Below are 18055 nucleotides of genomic sequence, written 5' to 3'. Positions count from 1 at the left end.
CAAGGAAGTTGAAGCAAGAGAATCTTAAGAATTAATAGAAAAATAGTGGAAGGAAGTATGCTTAAGCATGAATGATGATGATCGCGGGTGGGGGACTGCACTTCGTTTCCTTTTCTCATCCATATGTTCTGTATTTACTTGTCTTTCTATGACGAATGGGCAGAGGAGCCTGGAGGGCGACCGTCCATAGGGTCACAAAGAATTCGACACGACTGAAGTAACTTAGCACGCTTGCACGCACCGTGTTGACTATGTTCCATTTATGAGGAATGTATTTTGATGAATATGTGTTACTTTCTACCAGAACACATTTTGCAATAGTTGAAGCTCACTCTCCATTCAAATGTTCAGCAAACCACTTCTCTTAAGCCCTCCTTAAACTTCATGTCTTAAAACTAAGGTTGCTCTTCTGAACCTTGCAGTAAAACTTCAGCAATTGATTAAAAAAAAAAATACAGGAAGAAATGTACCCAATAACTATAGGCTATAGATACTCTTTGAAATTTTAGGATACCTTGAAACCAATGATTTTCTTTAGAGTGAGTTTCCTTTGCAGATAAATATATTTATGCACAAACACACATGGGAATGATGAAGGTGGGGAGCGTCTGGCTCAGCCCAAGGTGGAAGAGCCCCCTCAAGGTCACTTGGGGCTGAAGGAGGATGTGTCCTCAGGACACCAGACGCTGCACAGGGCCCTGGGCCGAGGACCCCAAGACAGGGCTGTGACAGGCACTCAAGCTGGGCCTAGGAATACTGAAGGCCTCCTGGAATTTTCTCAGGCTTCTGAGCTCTGCCTGCTCTGATGCAGGGATGGAACACTCATGGGGTGAGCCACACCTTTGTAAACCTCCCCCATTTCTGTTAGGGTGGACAAGTGCCCCCCTCGACCCCAGAGTTTCTCAGGTGGTCCCCTTTCCAAATCTGGATTCTCTTCTGTTGCCCCCTGGACTCTGGGATGTGGGGGAGGGAAGTAGGTGTTGACGAGGAGGAGGGCATATGAATGAGACACAAGGGTCGTGGACCAGGGGGTCCTGTGTTCCTGAGGAGGGGTCTCCCTTCTCTGATGGAGCTCACGGGCAGCCTGAGGGGGAGCTGGCACTGGGGACATGTGACTGGAGGGAGCTGGCTGTAGGTACAGCAGAAGATTTTATTCTAGAGAATGGAAGGGAGGGGTGAGAGGAGCAGTGTATGTGCTGGAGGCGGAAGCTGCTAACAGATCAGAAATGTGAACAGATGTTTCCCTGACAGAGAAGGTACCTAACGAATTTGTGAATAACGGAGCAATCAGTGATTTCTTTTCAAGAGATGAATGTTTATTAAGTTCCAGGCAACCTTCCTCCACACACTTTGACCAGTGCTTCCAATCCCAGGGAAGATGGAGGGGTCCATCCCGCGGACATGTCATGCTGATCCCTGGCGTGTGTACCGTCTCATTGTTTTCTGGATCCAGGACAGAAAGCTGGAGATTCTGGTGTAGACATCTGGAGTTGTCCCATCATCTCTTCCATAGGACACAATGCCCTGGGCCACACCATTACACACAAGCGGGCCCCCAGAGTCACCCTGTGGGTAGAGAGAGCAAGGGCTGAGCTCACCTTCTTCAGGTCTGGTCTCCCTGCAACCCTGGAGTGGGTGGGCTCAGTTAGCGGTCCTGGCTGATACCAGGGCCTTGTTGGTCCTGAGGTTTCATCCTGGCATTGACAATCCTGCTGCTCCTCCTGCAGGAAACCTCCACCCATTTGTGACTGTGGGGCAGTGTTCACGCCCCAGGGACACAGGACAGTGTCCAGATAGGAGGACAGGCTGGGGACACAGGGGCGGGCTTTGTTCCCACAGCCAACCATCGTCCCAGCTCAGTTGGGCCCAGGGTTTTGCACGGATAACACTGGGGGTCTCACCAAGAAAGAATTCTTCCTCGTGCTTGGATCTCCAGCACATATCTGTGTGGAGGTGTGGTAGTCTTGGAAGCGATCCCCACATTTCTCCTCACTTTGGACTTCAAGATCTACCTCCTGTAGTTTGTCTGTAGAGGGCATATTTACCCCCAGTTGCCCCCAGCCGGCCACACTGCACATCATCCCTGGCTTCACCTTCGCCAATCTCCTGGGCAGGTTGATGGGGCTCACTTTATCCGTAATGTCAGCCTTCCTAGTCAGCTGAAGGTAGAGGAAAAGCATTCTCACCTACTGTTGGCCCACAGAGGCTTCAGGACAGTAATGGGGTTGCCTTCTTCTCAGCATTGGGACCACGGAGGGGTTGTACAGGAGGAGGGTCAGGAATGAGGTCATGGGGGATGCAGAACCCTGGATGGAAGGGTCCCATACTCAGTGCAGCCACGTGTCCCACCTGCAGTAACATGATGTCGTTGGCCAGAGTTTCATCATTATAGCGTGGGTGGGGAATGGCTCTTCTCACTGGGATGACCTGCTGGGACCTCTCTCGTTCTTTGATGTTGTGGGCCCCCAGGGTGACGTTGATTGAGCTGCACAGAGAGCAGAAACAGAGGCGGCGTCACAGGAGAACTGGTCCAGGAGCCAGGAGGAAAGAGCACAGCTTGGGACAGGGCCAAACTTGGGGTGGGGCCGGGGGAGGGTGTGGTGAAATTCTAGGTGGTGGGCCCTGGGGCTGAGCATCTCTAAACTGTCTGCTCCCTGGAAGCCTGGGCAGGGTGGCAGTTCCTGAAGTCCACGGAGGGTGTTCAGTCCTGCTCGAGCTTGACTGTCTCTAAGGAAAACATGAATTTCTCACATTTGCACTGTGGGCTCCAGGCCACAACCTTGGCTTCCTTATGTTCCAGGTTTGACCAGTCCCTTCTCTCCATGCACGACTGGCATTGGCTGTCCCTCCCTCCCCAGTGCTCCCCTGTCCTCTGAATAGCTTCCTGTGTTACCTGGAGGCACAGGTCTGCAGCTCCTAAGAGGGCTCCCCGGGAGGGCTCCACAGAGGGGCGGGGCCGCACTGCTCCTCACCTTCCCAGGCAGTGAGCCGCTGTCAGCACGAAGTCCTCACGCACGAGGAAACCCCCACATTCTTGAGGTTCCCCTGAAATCTTGACCTGAAGAAACGCCATGTAGGGACGGGAGTGTGGCTTGGCCTCGTGGCCCCCGATGATTTTCCCTGAAAGAAAGATTCCAGCCTGCCCGCTGTGCTCATGGAGCCAAAGTTTGAACAGGGGAGATGGATTCAAGGTTTCCCTGAGTTCAGAAATTTTCTTAAATGGACCAGGCCCAGGCTGTGCATGAGAGTAGCGTCTGGGCAGGTCTGTTCGTGTGGGGTGGGACTGGGCCTCTGAGGGTGTGACCGTCACTCACCTGCCTCCCCGGTAGGGGACAGAAGGGCCACCAGGAGCAGGAGCAGGACCATCTCTGCAGGAAAGCTGCCCAGATCTGAGCAGCTGCTACTTCCATCTGGCCTTTTAACCAGTGTCTCCGCCTTGTTGTGGCTTTATCACTTGAGATTTCTCTGACGCCTCACACCTCTGTCTCACCTGGTCCTGGGGTCTGAGTGGAGTGTGTGCTTAGTGGTCACCACAGAAGCACCCATAAGCTCTTGGCTTAGTGCCATCACTCAGCAGAAAACAAGAAAATCACTACAAGTAGAGGTAGTGAGACGTTGTATCAACAAATACCAGATCTTTGAGCCCCAGCATTCTGGGTCCCATGATGAGAGATTCATGACATAGAATATCTTCATTTCTGTGTTTCTCTTTGGTCACCAGGGTGAATGTGTATTAAGGCCTCTTTGTATGAGAAATTTGGAGGTAAGATCTCTCACTTCTGGTGGAGGAGACAAAACCGTCTTGGTCAAACAGGATGGTGAGAACCATGGTGTGGTATATACAGGATGGCGTGTGAGAGTGATGCTGAAGAAAGATTATTCCAGTTATTAAAGACTGAGTATTTTTTTTTTTTCAAAACAGCAACATTGTTTTAGCCATGAATCTGCGTTTTGGTCAGGATCCAGTGTGGATAGCATTCCTCTGCTCCTCTTGGTATCAGGGAGGTTTGAAGCCTGGATGCTGAATTACTTGACGTCTCGCTCACACAGGCCCAGTGGATGGTGCTGGCTGTTCACTGGGCATGTTGGTTTCTCTCCATGAGGCACCTCAAGTCATCTCTGTTTCTGGGATGGTCAGTCTCCCTCACACATGACATGTTGTTGGCTTTCTCCCAAAGAAGCATCTGCTAAGAACAAGCCAGGCACAAGCTGGGCTCTTTTAATTACCTGACTTTTGATGTCCTATGGCATCTATTCCACCATATCCCTCTGTTTGAGGCAATCAAGAGGTCCCAGCAGATTAAAAAGGAAGGGCCCTAGATTTCATCTCCCAGCAGGAGTGTTGCAGTCAAGGAAGAAGAGGCTGTGGGATGGGAGTTCCACGTGAAGTGAGAGTGGGTGCCAGGGAGGCAATGCAGAATTCCCCCACCACTACCCAGAGAATGGCATTCTGATGTCCCTATACAATTTGCTAACCAAATTATCCTGGCCAAGTCCCAACAATGGAAAAGGTGGAGAGAGTCATATAACTGAAAACATCATTGGGGCTAAACACCTTGATCTCAAGTCTCTTCTAAAGCAATGAAACCTTTGATTAAGAAACAAAGCCCACTGTCGATATGGATTCTGGCAGGGGAGCCACAGGTAACCAGGGCATGGTGTCCAAGCCAAGCCCACATCGGGTGAGCGTGTGTCCACACCTGGCCTCTCTCCTGTGGGGACACACTTCTCACCCTACACCCTGCATTGGGCATCCTGGATCAGGTAACAGAATACAAGTGAGGCGGAGATTCAATGCCCACGTGGGATAAGGAGGATGTTCCCACAACGGATGGGTGGCTTCTGAGCAGGAGGGGTTTACGGGCCTTCTCGGGGGTGGGGGCAATCAGGTGGGATTTATCAGACCAGGACAAATAGGGTGAGGAGGGCATTGGTAGGAAGGGGCCACCTAATGTGCGTCACCAGATCCTGGGGCGCGGGGATCAGGGGATGCCCTTGGGGATGATGGGTGAGAGATCGGTTATATATATATATCTCTGCACATGCTGATCAGTCAACTTATTCAGGCTACTGAGCTAGGTTTTTCACTGAGGATTAGATGATGATTGTGGCATCAGTGTTAACTTCCTGGGTCTGAAGGTTGGATGGTGGCTACGTATGTCCTTGTTTGTACGAATTACATTCTATAGTATTTGAGAAGCAATAGAGTGCCGTTTCAGTAACTTATACTAGCAAACGGTTCTGGAGAGGAAAACTTTTTGCATCGTGATTGCAACTTGTTTATGAGCTTGAGATTGTTTCCAATGTAAAAGGAAACCTGTACCTTTCACATATATAATAATAACCTGTTTTAAGATATAATTTAAAAGAAAATCTGTTACAGAAGTACCAAATATAGGTATGAGGCTGAGGAAAACCTTAACCAGAATTGTGAAAATCCTATTCATGCAAAATGTTAAACTGCTTCTGAAAACCACAAGAAGTCTTTACAAACAGCAAGATATTCTTAGTTCTCAAATAGAATAGATCTACACCAAAAATGTACTGATTCTCTCAAGTTAATATATGAATATGGTTATAAAAATAATATATATAATGTGATTTTTAAAAGAAAGCTATTGAATTTTTTCTCCTAGTGTTCCACAAGTTCTAGACAATTTCTAAAATTTATGTGGAAAATAAACACGAAAGAATCACTAGGGAAATTTTGTCCAAATGAAAAATGTATAATAAGGGAGAATGTTAGCCTATCAGAGCTAAAAACTATGAAAGTTCTTGTTGGAACACAGTGTGATTTATTCTCTGTTCTTCTGCCCTGCTTTTCTGCTCCATTTTGTGATGTCTCATTTTGGCTTCTTTATTGGCTTTCCGTTATCTAACTACCGATTATTTTAGTTGTTACACTGAAGGATATGCCGTCAGTCTCCCCTGTGGCTCAGATGGTAAAAAATCTGCCTGTAATGCCGGAGATCTGGGTTTGAGCCCTGGGTTGGGAAGATCCCCTGGAGAAGGGAATGGCTACCCACTCCAGGTTTCTTGCCTGGGAAATCCCATGGACGGAGGAGCCTGGCAGCTGTAGTCTATGGGGCTGCAAAGACTCAGACGGGACCGAGCAGCTAATGCTTTCACTTTGTTTTTCACTCATATGTGAACCTCGTATGGTATATTTTCACTCGACTTCCTTCTCACCCTTTGAGTTATCTTTGTCATACATTTCACCACTATATGCCTCATATACTATTTTGCCTTAAATCATCAATAATCGATGTAAGAAACTGATATAAATTCTTTTCCATTTGGTCACTTTTTAAAAACTAGAGTATAGCAACTCGCAGTATTAGTTTCTGCTGTACAATGTCATACCCCATATTTTTATAGTTTATACTCCATATAAAGTTATTATATAGTATTGACTACATTCCCAGCGCTGTACATTATATTCATGTATCTTATTTATTTGATACCTTCTGGTTTGTACCTCTTAATCCCCTTCGACTATCTTGTCTCTGTCTCCACCCACTCCCCTCTGGTAACCACTAATTTGTTCTCTGTATCTATGAGTCTGCTTGTATTTTGTTCAATTTGTTCAACTGTTTTATATTTTAGATTCCACATGTAAGTGAAAATGTGTAGTAGTTATCCTTCTCTGTCTGATATCACTAAACTTAATACTTTATAGGTCCATTCATGTTGTTGCAAATGGAAAAATTTCATTTTTTTATGGCTGAGTATATACTATTGTGTGTATATGTGTGCCACCCCTTCTCTATCCATTCATCTGTTAATGGATGCTGAGCTTGATTTCATAGCTTGGTTTTTGTAAATAATACTTTTTTGAACATTGGAGTGCATATATTAATGACTTATTGAATTCGTGCTTTTCTTTACTTTGGATATACCCAGGTGTGGAATTGGTGAATCCTATATAGACTGGTTCCAAATAGGAAAAGGAGTTCGTCAAGGCTGTATATTGTCACCCTGCTTGTTTAGCTTATATGCAGAGTACATCATGAGAAAGGCTGGGCTGGAAGAAGCACAAACTGGAATCAAGATTGCCGGGAGAAATATCAATAACCTCAGATATGCAGATGACACCACCCTTATGGCAGAAAGTGAAGAGGAACTAAAAAGCCTTTTGATGAAAGTGAAAGCGGAGAGTGAAAAAGTTGGCTTAAAGCTCAACATTCAGAAAACGAAGATCATGGCATCTGGTCCCATCACTTCATGGGAAATAGATGGGGAAACAGTGGAAACAGTGTCAGACTTTATTTTTTGGGGGCTCCAAAATCCCTGCAGATGGTGATTGTGGCCATGAAATTAAAAGACACTTACTCCTTGGAAGGAAAGTTATGACCAACCTAGATACAATATTGAAAAGCAGAGACATTACTTTGCCAACAAAGGTCCGTCTAGTCAAGGCTATGGTTTTTCCCGTGGTCATGTATGGATGTGAGAGTTGGACTGTGAAGAAGGCTGAGCGCCGAAGAATTGATGCTTTTGACCTGTGGTGTTGGAGAAGACTCTTGAGAGTCCCTTGGACTGCAAGGAGATCCAACCAGTCCATTCTGAAGGAGATCAGCCCTGGGATTTCTTTGGAGGGAATGATGCTGAAGCTGAAACTCCAGTACTTTGGCCACCTCATGCAAAGAACTGACTCAATGGAAAAGCCTCTGTTGCTGGGAGGGATTGGGGGCAGGAGGAGAAGGGGATGACATTCCAATAAAGATTTATAAATAACTTGAATAAATTTACCCATGAAAGTATTATACTCTAAAATCTGTAAAACACTGATTGAAGGAATTTGAAGACAATTCCAATAAATGGAAAGATATTGCATGTTCAGGGATTGAAAAAGCTATTATTACTAAAATGAGTGAACTACTCCGAGCAACCTACAGTTAAGGCAATACGTATGAAAACACCCATGTCATTTTTCAGAAGTAGAACAAATAGTCCCACAAATAATTCATCTGGAACAACAAAAGACCCCATAGAGGCAAAGCAATGTTGAGGAAAAAGAATGAAGATGGGGTTATCAGGCTTCCTGAGGCTTCCGGGGTGGCTCAAATGGTAAAGACTCTGCCTACAATGCAAGAGCAGGGGTTCTATCCTTGGGTCAAGAAGATCCCTTGGAGAATGGAATGGCTATCTCTCCAGTGTTCTTGCCTGGAAACTTCCAGGGACAGAGAAGCCTGGCGGGCTACCGTCCCTGGGGTTGCAAAGAGTCAGACACAACTGAGCAGCTAGCACTTTCACTGTTCATCATGCTCCCTCAATTCAGACTACACTATAAAGCTAGTGTAATCACAATGGTATGAAAGTGGCACAAAGCAGACACATAGACCAATGGAACAGAATGGCGGGCCCAGAAATGAACCCACACATGTAAGGTCTATTTATATCACAAAAGAGGCAAGATACATACAGTAGAGAAAAGACAGTCTCTTTGATAAGTCATTTTGGCAAAACGGGACAGCTACACATAAAGGAATAAAATTAGAACATTTTCTCACAGCATACACGAAGATAAACTCAAACTTATTCAAGACCAGAAACGATTAAATTCTTAGAAGAAAACACAAGCAGTACACTCTTTGGTCAGGTCTTAGCAATACTTTTTTGGCTATTTCTCCTCAGGCAAGGGAAACAAAAGCAAAAAAGAGCAAATGGGACCTAATCAAACTTCAAAGCGTTTGCACAGCAAAGGAAATCATTAACAAAACAAAAGAGAAACCTACTGAGTAGGAGAAACTATTTACAAATGATATGTCTCATAAGTGGCTAACATTTAAAATATATAAAGAACTCATACAACTCATATTAAAAGAGAAACTAACCCAACTGAAAAATAGGCAGAGCACAGGGGATTATACTCAGTAACCTGTGATATACCATAATGGAAAAGGATATAAAAAAGGATATATATGAATAACTGAACCATTTTTCTGTGCAGCATAAATTAACACAGCATGTACATCACCTATATTTCAATAAAAGTAATTTTTTAAATGGGTAGAACATCTGAATAGACATTCTTCCAAAGAAGACATGAAGATGGCCAACAGGTACATAAAAAGATGCTGAGTTCAGTTTAGTCACTCCGTCATGTCCGATTCTATGCTACCCCATGAACCGCAGCATGCCAGGCCTCCTTGTGCATCACAAACCCCCAGAGTCCACCCAAACCCATGTCCATCAAGTCGGTGATGCCATCCAAACATCTCATCCTCTGTCGTCCCCTTCTCGTCCTGCCCTCTATCTTTCCCAGCATCAGGGTCTTTTCAGAGGAGTCAGCTTTTCACATCAGATGGCCAAAGTACTGGAGTTTCAGCTTCAACCTCAGTCCCCTCAATGAACATCCAGGACTGATCTCCTTTAGGATGGATTGGTAGGATCTCCTTGCAGTCCAAGGGGCTCTCAAGAGTCTTCTCCAACACCACATTTCAAAAGCATCAATTCTTTGGCACTCAGACTTCTTTATAGTCCAACTCTCACATCCATACCTGACTACTGGAAAAACCATAGCCTTGACTAGATGGACCTTTGTTGGGAAAGTAATGTCTCTGCTTTTGAATATGCTATCTAGGTTGGTCATAACTTTCCTTCCAAGGAGTAAGTGTCTTTTAATTTCATGGCTGCAGTCACCATCTGCAGTGATTTTGGAGCCTTGAAAACAAACTCAGCCACTGTGTCTTTTGTTTCCCCATCTATTTGCCATGAAGTGATGGGACCAGATGCCATGTTAGTTTTCTGAATGTTGAGCTTTAAACCAACATTTTCACTCTCCTCTTTCACGTTCATCAAGAGGCTCTTTAGTTCTTCCTCACTTTCTGCCATAAGGGTGGTGTCATCTGCATATCTGAGGTTATTGATATTTCTCCCGGTAATCTTGATTCCAGCTTGTGCTTCTTCCAGCCCAGCATTTCTCATGATGTACTCTGCATATAAGTTATATAAGCAGGGTGAAATATGCAGTCTTGACAAACTCCTTTTTCTATTTGGAACCAGACTGTTGTTCCATGTCCAGTTCTAACTGTTGCTTCCTGACCTGCATATAGATTTCTCAAGAGGCAGGTCAGGTGGTCTGGCATTCCCATCTCTTTCAGAATTTTCCAGTTTATTGTGATCCACACAGTCAAAGGCTTTGGCATAGTCCTTAAAGCAGAAATAGATATTTTTCTGGAACTCTCTTGCTTTTTCCATGATCCAGTGGATGTTGGCAATTTGATCTCTGGTTCCTCTGCCTTTTCTAAAACCAGCTTGAACCTCTGGAAGTTCATGGTTCACGTATTGCTGAAGCCTGGCTTGGAGAATTTTGAGCATTACTTTACTAACGTGTGACATGAGTGCAACTGTGTGGTAGTTTGAGCATTCTTTGGCATTGCCTTTCTTTGGGATTGGAATAGAACTGACCTTTTCCAGTCCTGTGGCCACTGCTGACTTTTCCTAATTTGCTGGCATATTGAGTGTACCTGTCGGGAGCCGCGTTAGGCATTACTGACAAAATGGAGGCACGGCCCCAATCCCCTCTCCTAGTCCCGCAGGCACAGACCTGGGATGAAGGAGTTAGGCCTTGTGATTCTGACTTGTTCTTTCTTTTCTTCGGTTGAGTTGGCTGGAAAGAATGTTAAGGTGCTTATTGTTCTTAAGAGAAGCATGAGAAAGCACAGATCCTTCTGCAGTTGTGCCCAGAAAATAATCTATAAAGTAACCATTGACATTTGTTCAAGGATCTTTACAAAGAATGTTACAGGATGAGCACATAGGCCACAGCTTGAGGCCATGGGAAGGATTGTTATCTGAGACCTGTTTGTGAAGACAATGTTTATGGCAAAGGAACTTTGCTGAGTTTAGGGTTTAGGCATAGTGGAGAGTGAAAAAGTTGTCTTAAAGCTCAACATTCAGAAAACGAAGATCATGGCATCCGGTCCCATCACTTCATGGGAAATAGATGGGGAAACAGTGTCAGACTTTATTTTTCTGGGCTCCAAAATCACTGCAGATGGTGACTGCAGCCATGAAATTAAAAGACGCTTAGTCTTTGGAAGAAAAGTTATGACCAACCTAGATAGCATCTTGAAAAGCAGAGACATTACTTTGCCAACAAAGGTCCATCTAGTCAAGGCTATGGTTTTTCCTGTGGTCATGTATGGATGTGAGAGTTGGACTGTGAAGAAGGCTGAGCGCCAAATAATTGATGCTTTTGAACTGCGGTGTTGGAGAAGACTCTTGAGAGTCCCTTGGACTGCAAGGAGATCCAACCAGTCCATTCTGAAGGCGATCAGCCCTAGGATTTCTTAGGAGGGAATGATGCTGAAGCTGAAACTCCAGTACTTTGGCCACCTCATGCGAAGAGTTGACTCATTGGAAAAGACCCTGATGCTGGGAGAGATTGGGGGCAGGAGGAGAAGGGGATGACAAAGCATGAGATGGCTGGATGGCATCACTGACTCGATGGATGTGAGTCAGAGTGAACTCCAGGAGTTGGTGATAGACAGGGAGGCCTGGCGTGCTACGATTCATGGGGTCGCAAAGAGTTGGACATGACTGAGCGACTGAAGTGAACTGAACTGAACTGAAGAATAGCTAGAAGCCTTTTTAGGATTTCTGTTTTGTTCCTAATCTTAGGGGAAAAGCTTTCAGCTTTTCACTGATGAATGTGATGTAAGTGGTGGGTCTGTCATGGAAAGTGAAAGTGTTAGTCATTCAGTCATGTCCAACTCTCTGGGACCCCATGCACTGTAGCCCACTGGGCTCCTTTGTCCATGGAATTCTCCAGGCAAGAATACTGGAGTGGTAGCCATTCCCTTCTCCAGAGGATCTTCCTGACCCAGGGATTGAACCTGAGTCTCCTGCATTGCAGGCAGACTTTTAGTGTCTGAGCTACAAGGGAAGCCTAATGTGGATCTGTCATAAAGAGCCTGTATTTTGCTGAGATATATTTCCTCTGTACCAAGTTTGTTTAGAGTTTTTATTCTGAATGGGCTCAGACAGTAGAACCTGTATTGAGTCCACTGTACCACTGTACAATCATAGTGTCCAGCACTTAGTAGGTGATCTACCAGCATTTGTATTGATAAATGAAAAATATGCTTTTCAGTCCTGCTAAGGACAGGAGCCCTTTCTAACTCAAAAGGCCCCAGCTGACCAGCAGGGAATCTTGGCCCAGTGACCAGCTATGACTAAAGGGACAGGATGAAAGGTACTCTTTCAAACTAACCAAACTGATCACTTGGATCACAGACTTGTTTAACCCAATGAAACTATGAGCTGTGCCATGTAGGGCCACCCAAGACAGACGGGTGGAGACTTCAGACAAAACACGGTCTACTGTAGAAAGGAATGGCAAACCACTTCAGTATTCTTGCCTTGAGAACCCCATGAACAATATGAAAAGGCAAAAAGATATGATACTGAAAGATGAACTCCCCATATCGGTTGGTAACTAATATGCTACTGGAGAAGAGTAGAGAAATAGCTCCAGAAAGAATCAAGAGGTTGAGTCAAAGTGAAAACCATGCCCAGTATGGATGTGACTTGTGATGGAAGTAAGATCTGATGCTAGAAAGTACAATATTGCATAGGAACCTGGAATGTTAGGCCCATGAATCAAGGTAAATTGGAAGTGGTCAAACAGGAGATGGCAAGGGTGAACATTGACATTTTAGGAATCAGGGAACTAAAATGGACCAAACAGGCAAATTTAATTCAGATGACCATTAAATCTACTCCTGTGGGCACGAATGCCTTAGAAGAAATGGAGTTGTCCTCATAGTCAACAAAAGAGCCCAAAATGCAGTACTTTGGTTCAATCTCAAAAATGACAGAATGATCTCTGTTTGTTTCCAAGGCAAACCATTAAATATCACAGAAATCCAAGTCTATGGCCCAGCCACTACTGCCAAAGAAGCTGAATGGTTCTATGAAGACCTACAAGACCTTCTAGAACTAACACCAAAAAAAGATGTCCTTTTTATCATGGGGACAGGAATGCAAAAGTAGGAAGTCAAGAGATACTTGGAGTAACAAGTAAGTTTGACCTTGGAGTACAAAACGAAACAGGTCAAAGGCTAACAGAGCTTTGTCAAGAGAATGCAGTGGTCTTAGGAAGCATCCTCTTCCAACAACATAAGAGACGACTCTACACATGGATATCACCAGATGGTCAATACTGAAATCAGATTGATTATGTTCTTTGTAGCCGAAGATGGAGAAGCTCTATACAGTCAGCAAAAACAAGACCAGGAGTGGACTGTGGCTCAAATCATGAACTCCTTATTGCAAAATTCAGACTTCAGTTGAAGCAAGTAGGGAAAACAGGTCATTCAGGTATGACCTAGATCAAATCTCTTACGATTTTACAGAGGAAGTGACAAGTAGATTCAAGGGATTAGATATGATAGATAGAATGCCTAAAGAACTATGGATGGAGGTTCATAACATTGTACAGGAGGTGGTGATCAAAACCAACCCCAAGAAGAAGAAATGCAAAAAGGCAAAATGGTTGTCTGAGGAGGCCTTACAAATAGCTGAGGAAAGAAGAGAAGCAAAAGGCAAAGGAGAAAAGGAAAGATACATCCATCTGAATGCAGAGTTCCAAAGAATAGCAAGGAGAGATAAAGCCTTCTGAAGTGATCAATGCAAAGAAATAGAGGAAAACAATAGAATGGGAAGACTACAGATCTCTTCAAGAAAATTAGAGATACCAATGGGAACATTTCATGCAAAGATGGGAACAATAAAGAACAGAAAAGGCCTAAGAGAAGCAGAAGATATTAAGAAGAGGTGGCAAGAATACACAGAAGAACATTATAAAAAAGACCTTAATGACCAGATAACCATGATGGTGTGATCACTCACCTAGAGACAGACATGCTGGAGTACAAAGACAAGTGGGCCTTCAGTTCAATTCAGTTCAGTTGCTCAGTCGTGTCCAACTCTTTGAGACCCTATGGACTGTAGCACACCAGGCCTTCCTGTCCATCACCAACTCCTGGAGTTTACTCAAACTTATGTCGATTGAGTCGGTGATGCCATCCAACCATCTCATCCTCTGTTGACCGCTTCCCCTCCTGCCTTAATCTTTCCCAGCATCAAGGTCTTTTCAATGAGTCAATTCTTCACATCAGGTGGCCAAAGTATTGGAGTTTCAGCTTCAACATCGTCCATCCAATGAATATTCATGACTGATTTCCTTTCGGATGGACTGGTTGGATCTCCTTTCATTCCAAGGGACTCTCCTGAGTCTTCTCCAACACCACAGTTCAAAAGCATCAATTCTTCGGTGCTCAACTGTCTTTATAGTTCAACTCTCACATGCATACATGACTACTGGAAAAACCAAAGCTTTGACTAGAGAGACCTTTGTTGGCAAAGTAATGTCTCTGCTTTTTTAATATGCTATCTAGGTTGGTCATAACTTTTCTTCCAAGGAGCAAGCGTCTTTTAATTTCATGGCTACATTCACCATCTGTGGTGATTTTGGAGCCCCCAAAAAGAAAGTCTGTCACTGTGTCCATTGCTAAGTTGTTCCCATTCCTAAGTGGGAAACATCACTATGAACAAAGCTAGTGGAGGTGATAGAATTCCAGTTGAGTTATTTCAAATCCTAAAAGAAGATGCTGTGAACGTGCTCGCTCAATATGTCAGCAAATTTGGACAACTCACCGGTGGCCACAGGACTGGAAAGGGTTAGTTTTCATTCCAATCCCAAAGAAAGGCAATGCCAAAGAATGTTGAAACTGCCACACAATTGCACTCATGTCACACACTAGCATACTCACACACTAGCCCCAGGATGTGTCTTGGTGTCTAGAGGGTGAGGCGGTCCCCAGGTCCCAGATCTTCTGCAAACACACTTCTCCCCAGATCCAAGCAAAGTAGACTGTCATTCTCACCTTAAAGGAAGCTTTCTTTGTCTTTGGGTCCCCCATACATAGCTGGATGGCGTTGGTGTAATAGTAGTGTAAGTGGGACTCACACATTTGATCCTCCTGCATGATCAGCTTTACCTCCTGCAGTGAGTTAGGGTAGGTGCCTATGGAGTCCTTCCCCCAGCCACAGCCACACTGCACGTCTGTCCTGGCTTCATGCAGGCCATGGCCCTGGGCAGGCGGAGCTGCCTCACAGCTGCAGTCTGTTTGGCCTTTCTCTCCAGCTATGGGAAGAGGCAAGAGTCTGGCTCAGCCAGTGGTCCCCAAGCCTGGACAGAGCAGTGACGTTGATGTGTCTCCCCTCTCTCCTGAGCCACAGGGACTGGTCAGGCAGCCAGGATGGGAGGGACGAAAGGGCAGGAGATCCTGGGAGGGCAATCTGATCCCAGGAGGGCAGGGCCAGTGGGGAGTTTTCCTTGCCTGCAGTAACATGATGTCGTTGGAGAAGTTCTTAGCATTATAGCCTGGATGGCGGATGGCCCTCCTCACCTGGATGACCTGCTGTGTCCTCTCCTGCTGTTTGATGTTGTGGGCCCCCAGGGTGACGATGATTGAGCTGCTCAGAGACCAGAGCAGAGGTGTGGGGATCATGGGGTCACTGGAGATACAGCCCAGGAACTGTGACAGGCAGCTGAGACCAGGGCAGGGCAGCAGCTGAGGGGGAATTGAGGTGACAGACGGTCCTGGGGCTGAGTGACTCTGAGCCCTGTGCTTCTCAGGGACATGAGGGCAGGGCTCTGGGAGCTTTCTCAGCAATATTGTGAAGTGACTCTGAATTTGGGTTTTGGCTCTCACTGCACACTCTCATCCTTCTCTGATGCTGTATTTGGCCAATGTGGGTCAACTCTTCTCAACCTGTCTCTTGTTCTTACCTCCGACCCACTGACCTCAAAACCTTTCTTGTCCTGTTTCTCAGCTTTTCATCACCCTAGTCCTGCTCATAAGATGGCTTGTCTAATGAGCACTTGTGGTCCTGATTTTCAGGATCCTGGAGTGACGGAGGGGTACCCCTGGGCTCAGCTCCTGGGGAGAGGATGGGTCCCTGTCCAGGCCTCAGGTAGAGTAGGCTGGCTACTGCCCCTCACCTTTCTGTGAAGCAAGCAGCCATCAGAACAAAGTCTTTTTGTATGAGAACACCACCACATCTCTTCCAACTCTTCTCACCCATAAGCTGAATCAAAGCCATGTAGGGGTGGGAGTGGGGCTTGGCCTCGTGGCTCCCAATGATTTCCACTGAAAGAAGAGGCTGAAAGATGGGGAGATGGGAGAGGCTATGGTTAGAAGGGAGGTTCAGGAAGGTGGCAGTCAAGGTGGATCGACAGTGCCCAACAGACACTAGGGGAGAGTCCCGCAGGTTCTCACTGCAGTGGGATAACCTTTTCTGAACCCCAAACCTCAGTATTGTTCTCCACATCCTGAGTCACACACACATATGGAGGGGCCCGAGACTGCCTTCCAGAGGGTGGAGCCCAGAAGATCATGGATGGGACCCTCTGATGAATCCTCATTCTCATGGAGTCTCCTGGACCCCTCTGAGCCTCTGCTAACATCCTGATTGGTGCCATTTTCTGATAATTCACCTATGAGTTTATGGAGTTGGGTTTTCTAAAATCCTCATGTCCTAGGGCATAACACATCTGAGGATCTCAGTAAACATCTGTTGACTGGACGCCTGAATGGCCTGCAATTAGCTTTTGGCTGAGGTTTGGTGGGGATAGTACTGGTGGGATTTAAGACCACAGGGATGGGGGAGGACATGCCAAAGACACTGGGGCAGAAAATGAACTGCTTGGGGTCTGGGGAAGAGTAACGACACCCAGAGAGCTTTGGGTGCTGCCATCTAGCCATTTCTGACCAGTCACACCCTGGGCTCCTCTCCTGGGCAGGAGTGAAGGGTGGGGAAACTGACAAGTTTCTCTGGTTCTTAAGCTGGGTCCACTGAGAACTCCCATGCTGTGGATGGTTTGTCTGAGTTGTCCTTTCCTGGCTGGAGTGAGGAATTTTCCTACTTGTGCTTTGTAGCTTCACATCCTCCAGCAAATGCACAACCCACTTTACCAGTGGTGAGAGAGAGGCTAAGAGCTACGAAAGCTTTTAGTGAAAGCTTGCTTCCTACCACCCATCCTTGCTGAATGTCTATGCAGCATCGAGCTTGTAGTCTCAGTTGGGATGGGAGCTGGTTCAGATTGGAGCTGAGCAGAAGGGCCAGGACTTTGGGAGGTTTAGTGAGATGGGCTACCCTGTCAGAAATGGGGATGGTCACTCACGTATCCCAGCCCGGGAGGCAGAAGAAAGGCCATGAGGATCAGGAGTAGCTGCATCTTCCAGAAGGTTTGCCCAGCTCAGAGCTGCTGGGGTTTCTTCCCTCCAGACACAAAGCATAGGGGAAGGAAGCAGGGGAGGCTCAGTGCCCCCACAGACCCCCCAGAGCTGTGCTCCCCCCAGCCAGGTGTGAGCATGCCACTGTGCCCATGTTCTCTGCTGTGGGTAGGTGAGAACGACACAGTCACCACCCTTGCACCCCCACCGCTGAGTCACAGAGCAAGAGGAACAGCAAGAAAGTGGAGGCTGTGTTGCAGCCAGGGGAGGAGCTGGATCCCCAGAGGCCCTCAGTGACTGAATCAGGAGGGTCTGCATTTCTCCCCTCTTGGGTCTTCTTTAATTCTGGGGAAAGCATGAAGAATTACCCCAAAGGTGAGTGTCAGGGATTCAGCGACTTGGCTCCTGTACTTGGGAAGCTCAGGGGCTGGAGGAGACCTAGAATCTATGGGCAGAAGACACATGCGTGAGGACTATGTTGTGGGGCTCTGCTTGGGCCGAGGTGAAGCAGAGACTGCACTTGCTCTAGGAGCAGAGAGGCCTGGACTCAGCCAAATGGCCCAAAGAGCAACCCCATTTCGTATCTTGTCAGGGTTCCAGCCTCACATTTTTGCGGGATTTAGAATCTCTTTTTTAAATATAAGTATTCTGTAACAGAGAGCCTTTCTTATCTGAAAAATTTGAACATAAAGTCCTAGACTTGATATTCACTGAACCAGAAAAAAACCGTCTCCGGGTCCTTCAGCAACGAGGCACATGGTTGGGTTTTGCCGAGGTATCCTGCGCCCCTGAAGCTGAGACGG

At 46.1% G+C, this 18055-nt stretch overlaps 3 protein-coding genes across 3 annotated transcripts in view; all 3 read right to left on the bottom strand.

The window, feature by feature from the left end:
• LOC112580795 (duodenase-1) overlaps positions 1-18055 on the bottom strand; it is a 45437-nt gene that overhangs the window by 10845 nt on the left and 16537 nt on the right. The gene's annotated exons all lie outside the window — the stretch shown is intronic.
• On the bottom strand, positions 1295-3430 carry LOC112580797 (duodenase-1). Its single transcript, XM_025271020.3, has 5 exons — positions 3315-3430; positions 2973-3120; positions 2350-2485; positions 1902-2159; positions 1295-1566 (listed from the first exon to the last, which is right to left on the bottom strand). Exons 1-5 carry the CDS (start codon positions 3364-3366, stop codon positions 1405-1407), a joined length of 756 nt encoding a protein of 251 aa, XP_025126805.3. The 5' UTR covers positions 3367-3430; the 3' UTR covers positions 1295-1404.
• Positions 14708-17254, bottom strand: LOC112580942 (granzyme H-like). Its single transcript, XM_045163806.1, has 4 exons — positions 17197-17254; positions 16019-16166; positions 15354-15489; positions 14708-15157 (listed from the first exon to the last, which is right to left on the bottom strand). Exons 1-4 carry the CDS (start codon positions 17252-17254, stop codon positions 15038-15040), a joined length of 462 nt encoding a protein of 153 aa, XP_045019741.1. The 3' UTR covers positions 14708-15037.

This window comes from Bubalus bubalis, chromosome 20 (genome assembly GCF_019923935.1).
Source record: "Bubalus bubalis isolate 160015118507 breed Murrah chromosome 20, NDDB_SH_1, whole genome shotgun sequence".
Taxonomy (NCBI): Eukaryota; Metazoa; Chordata; class Mammalia; order Artiodactyla; family Bovidae; genus Bubalus; species Bubalus bubalis.
Note: the sequence above shows the minus strand (reverse complement) of the source record. Positions and strands in the feature narration are given on the sequence as shown.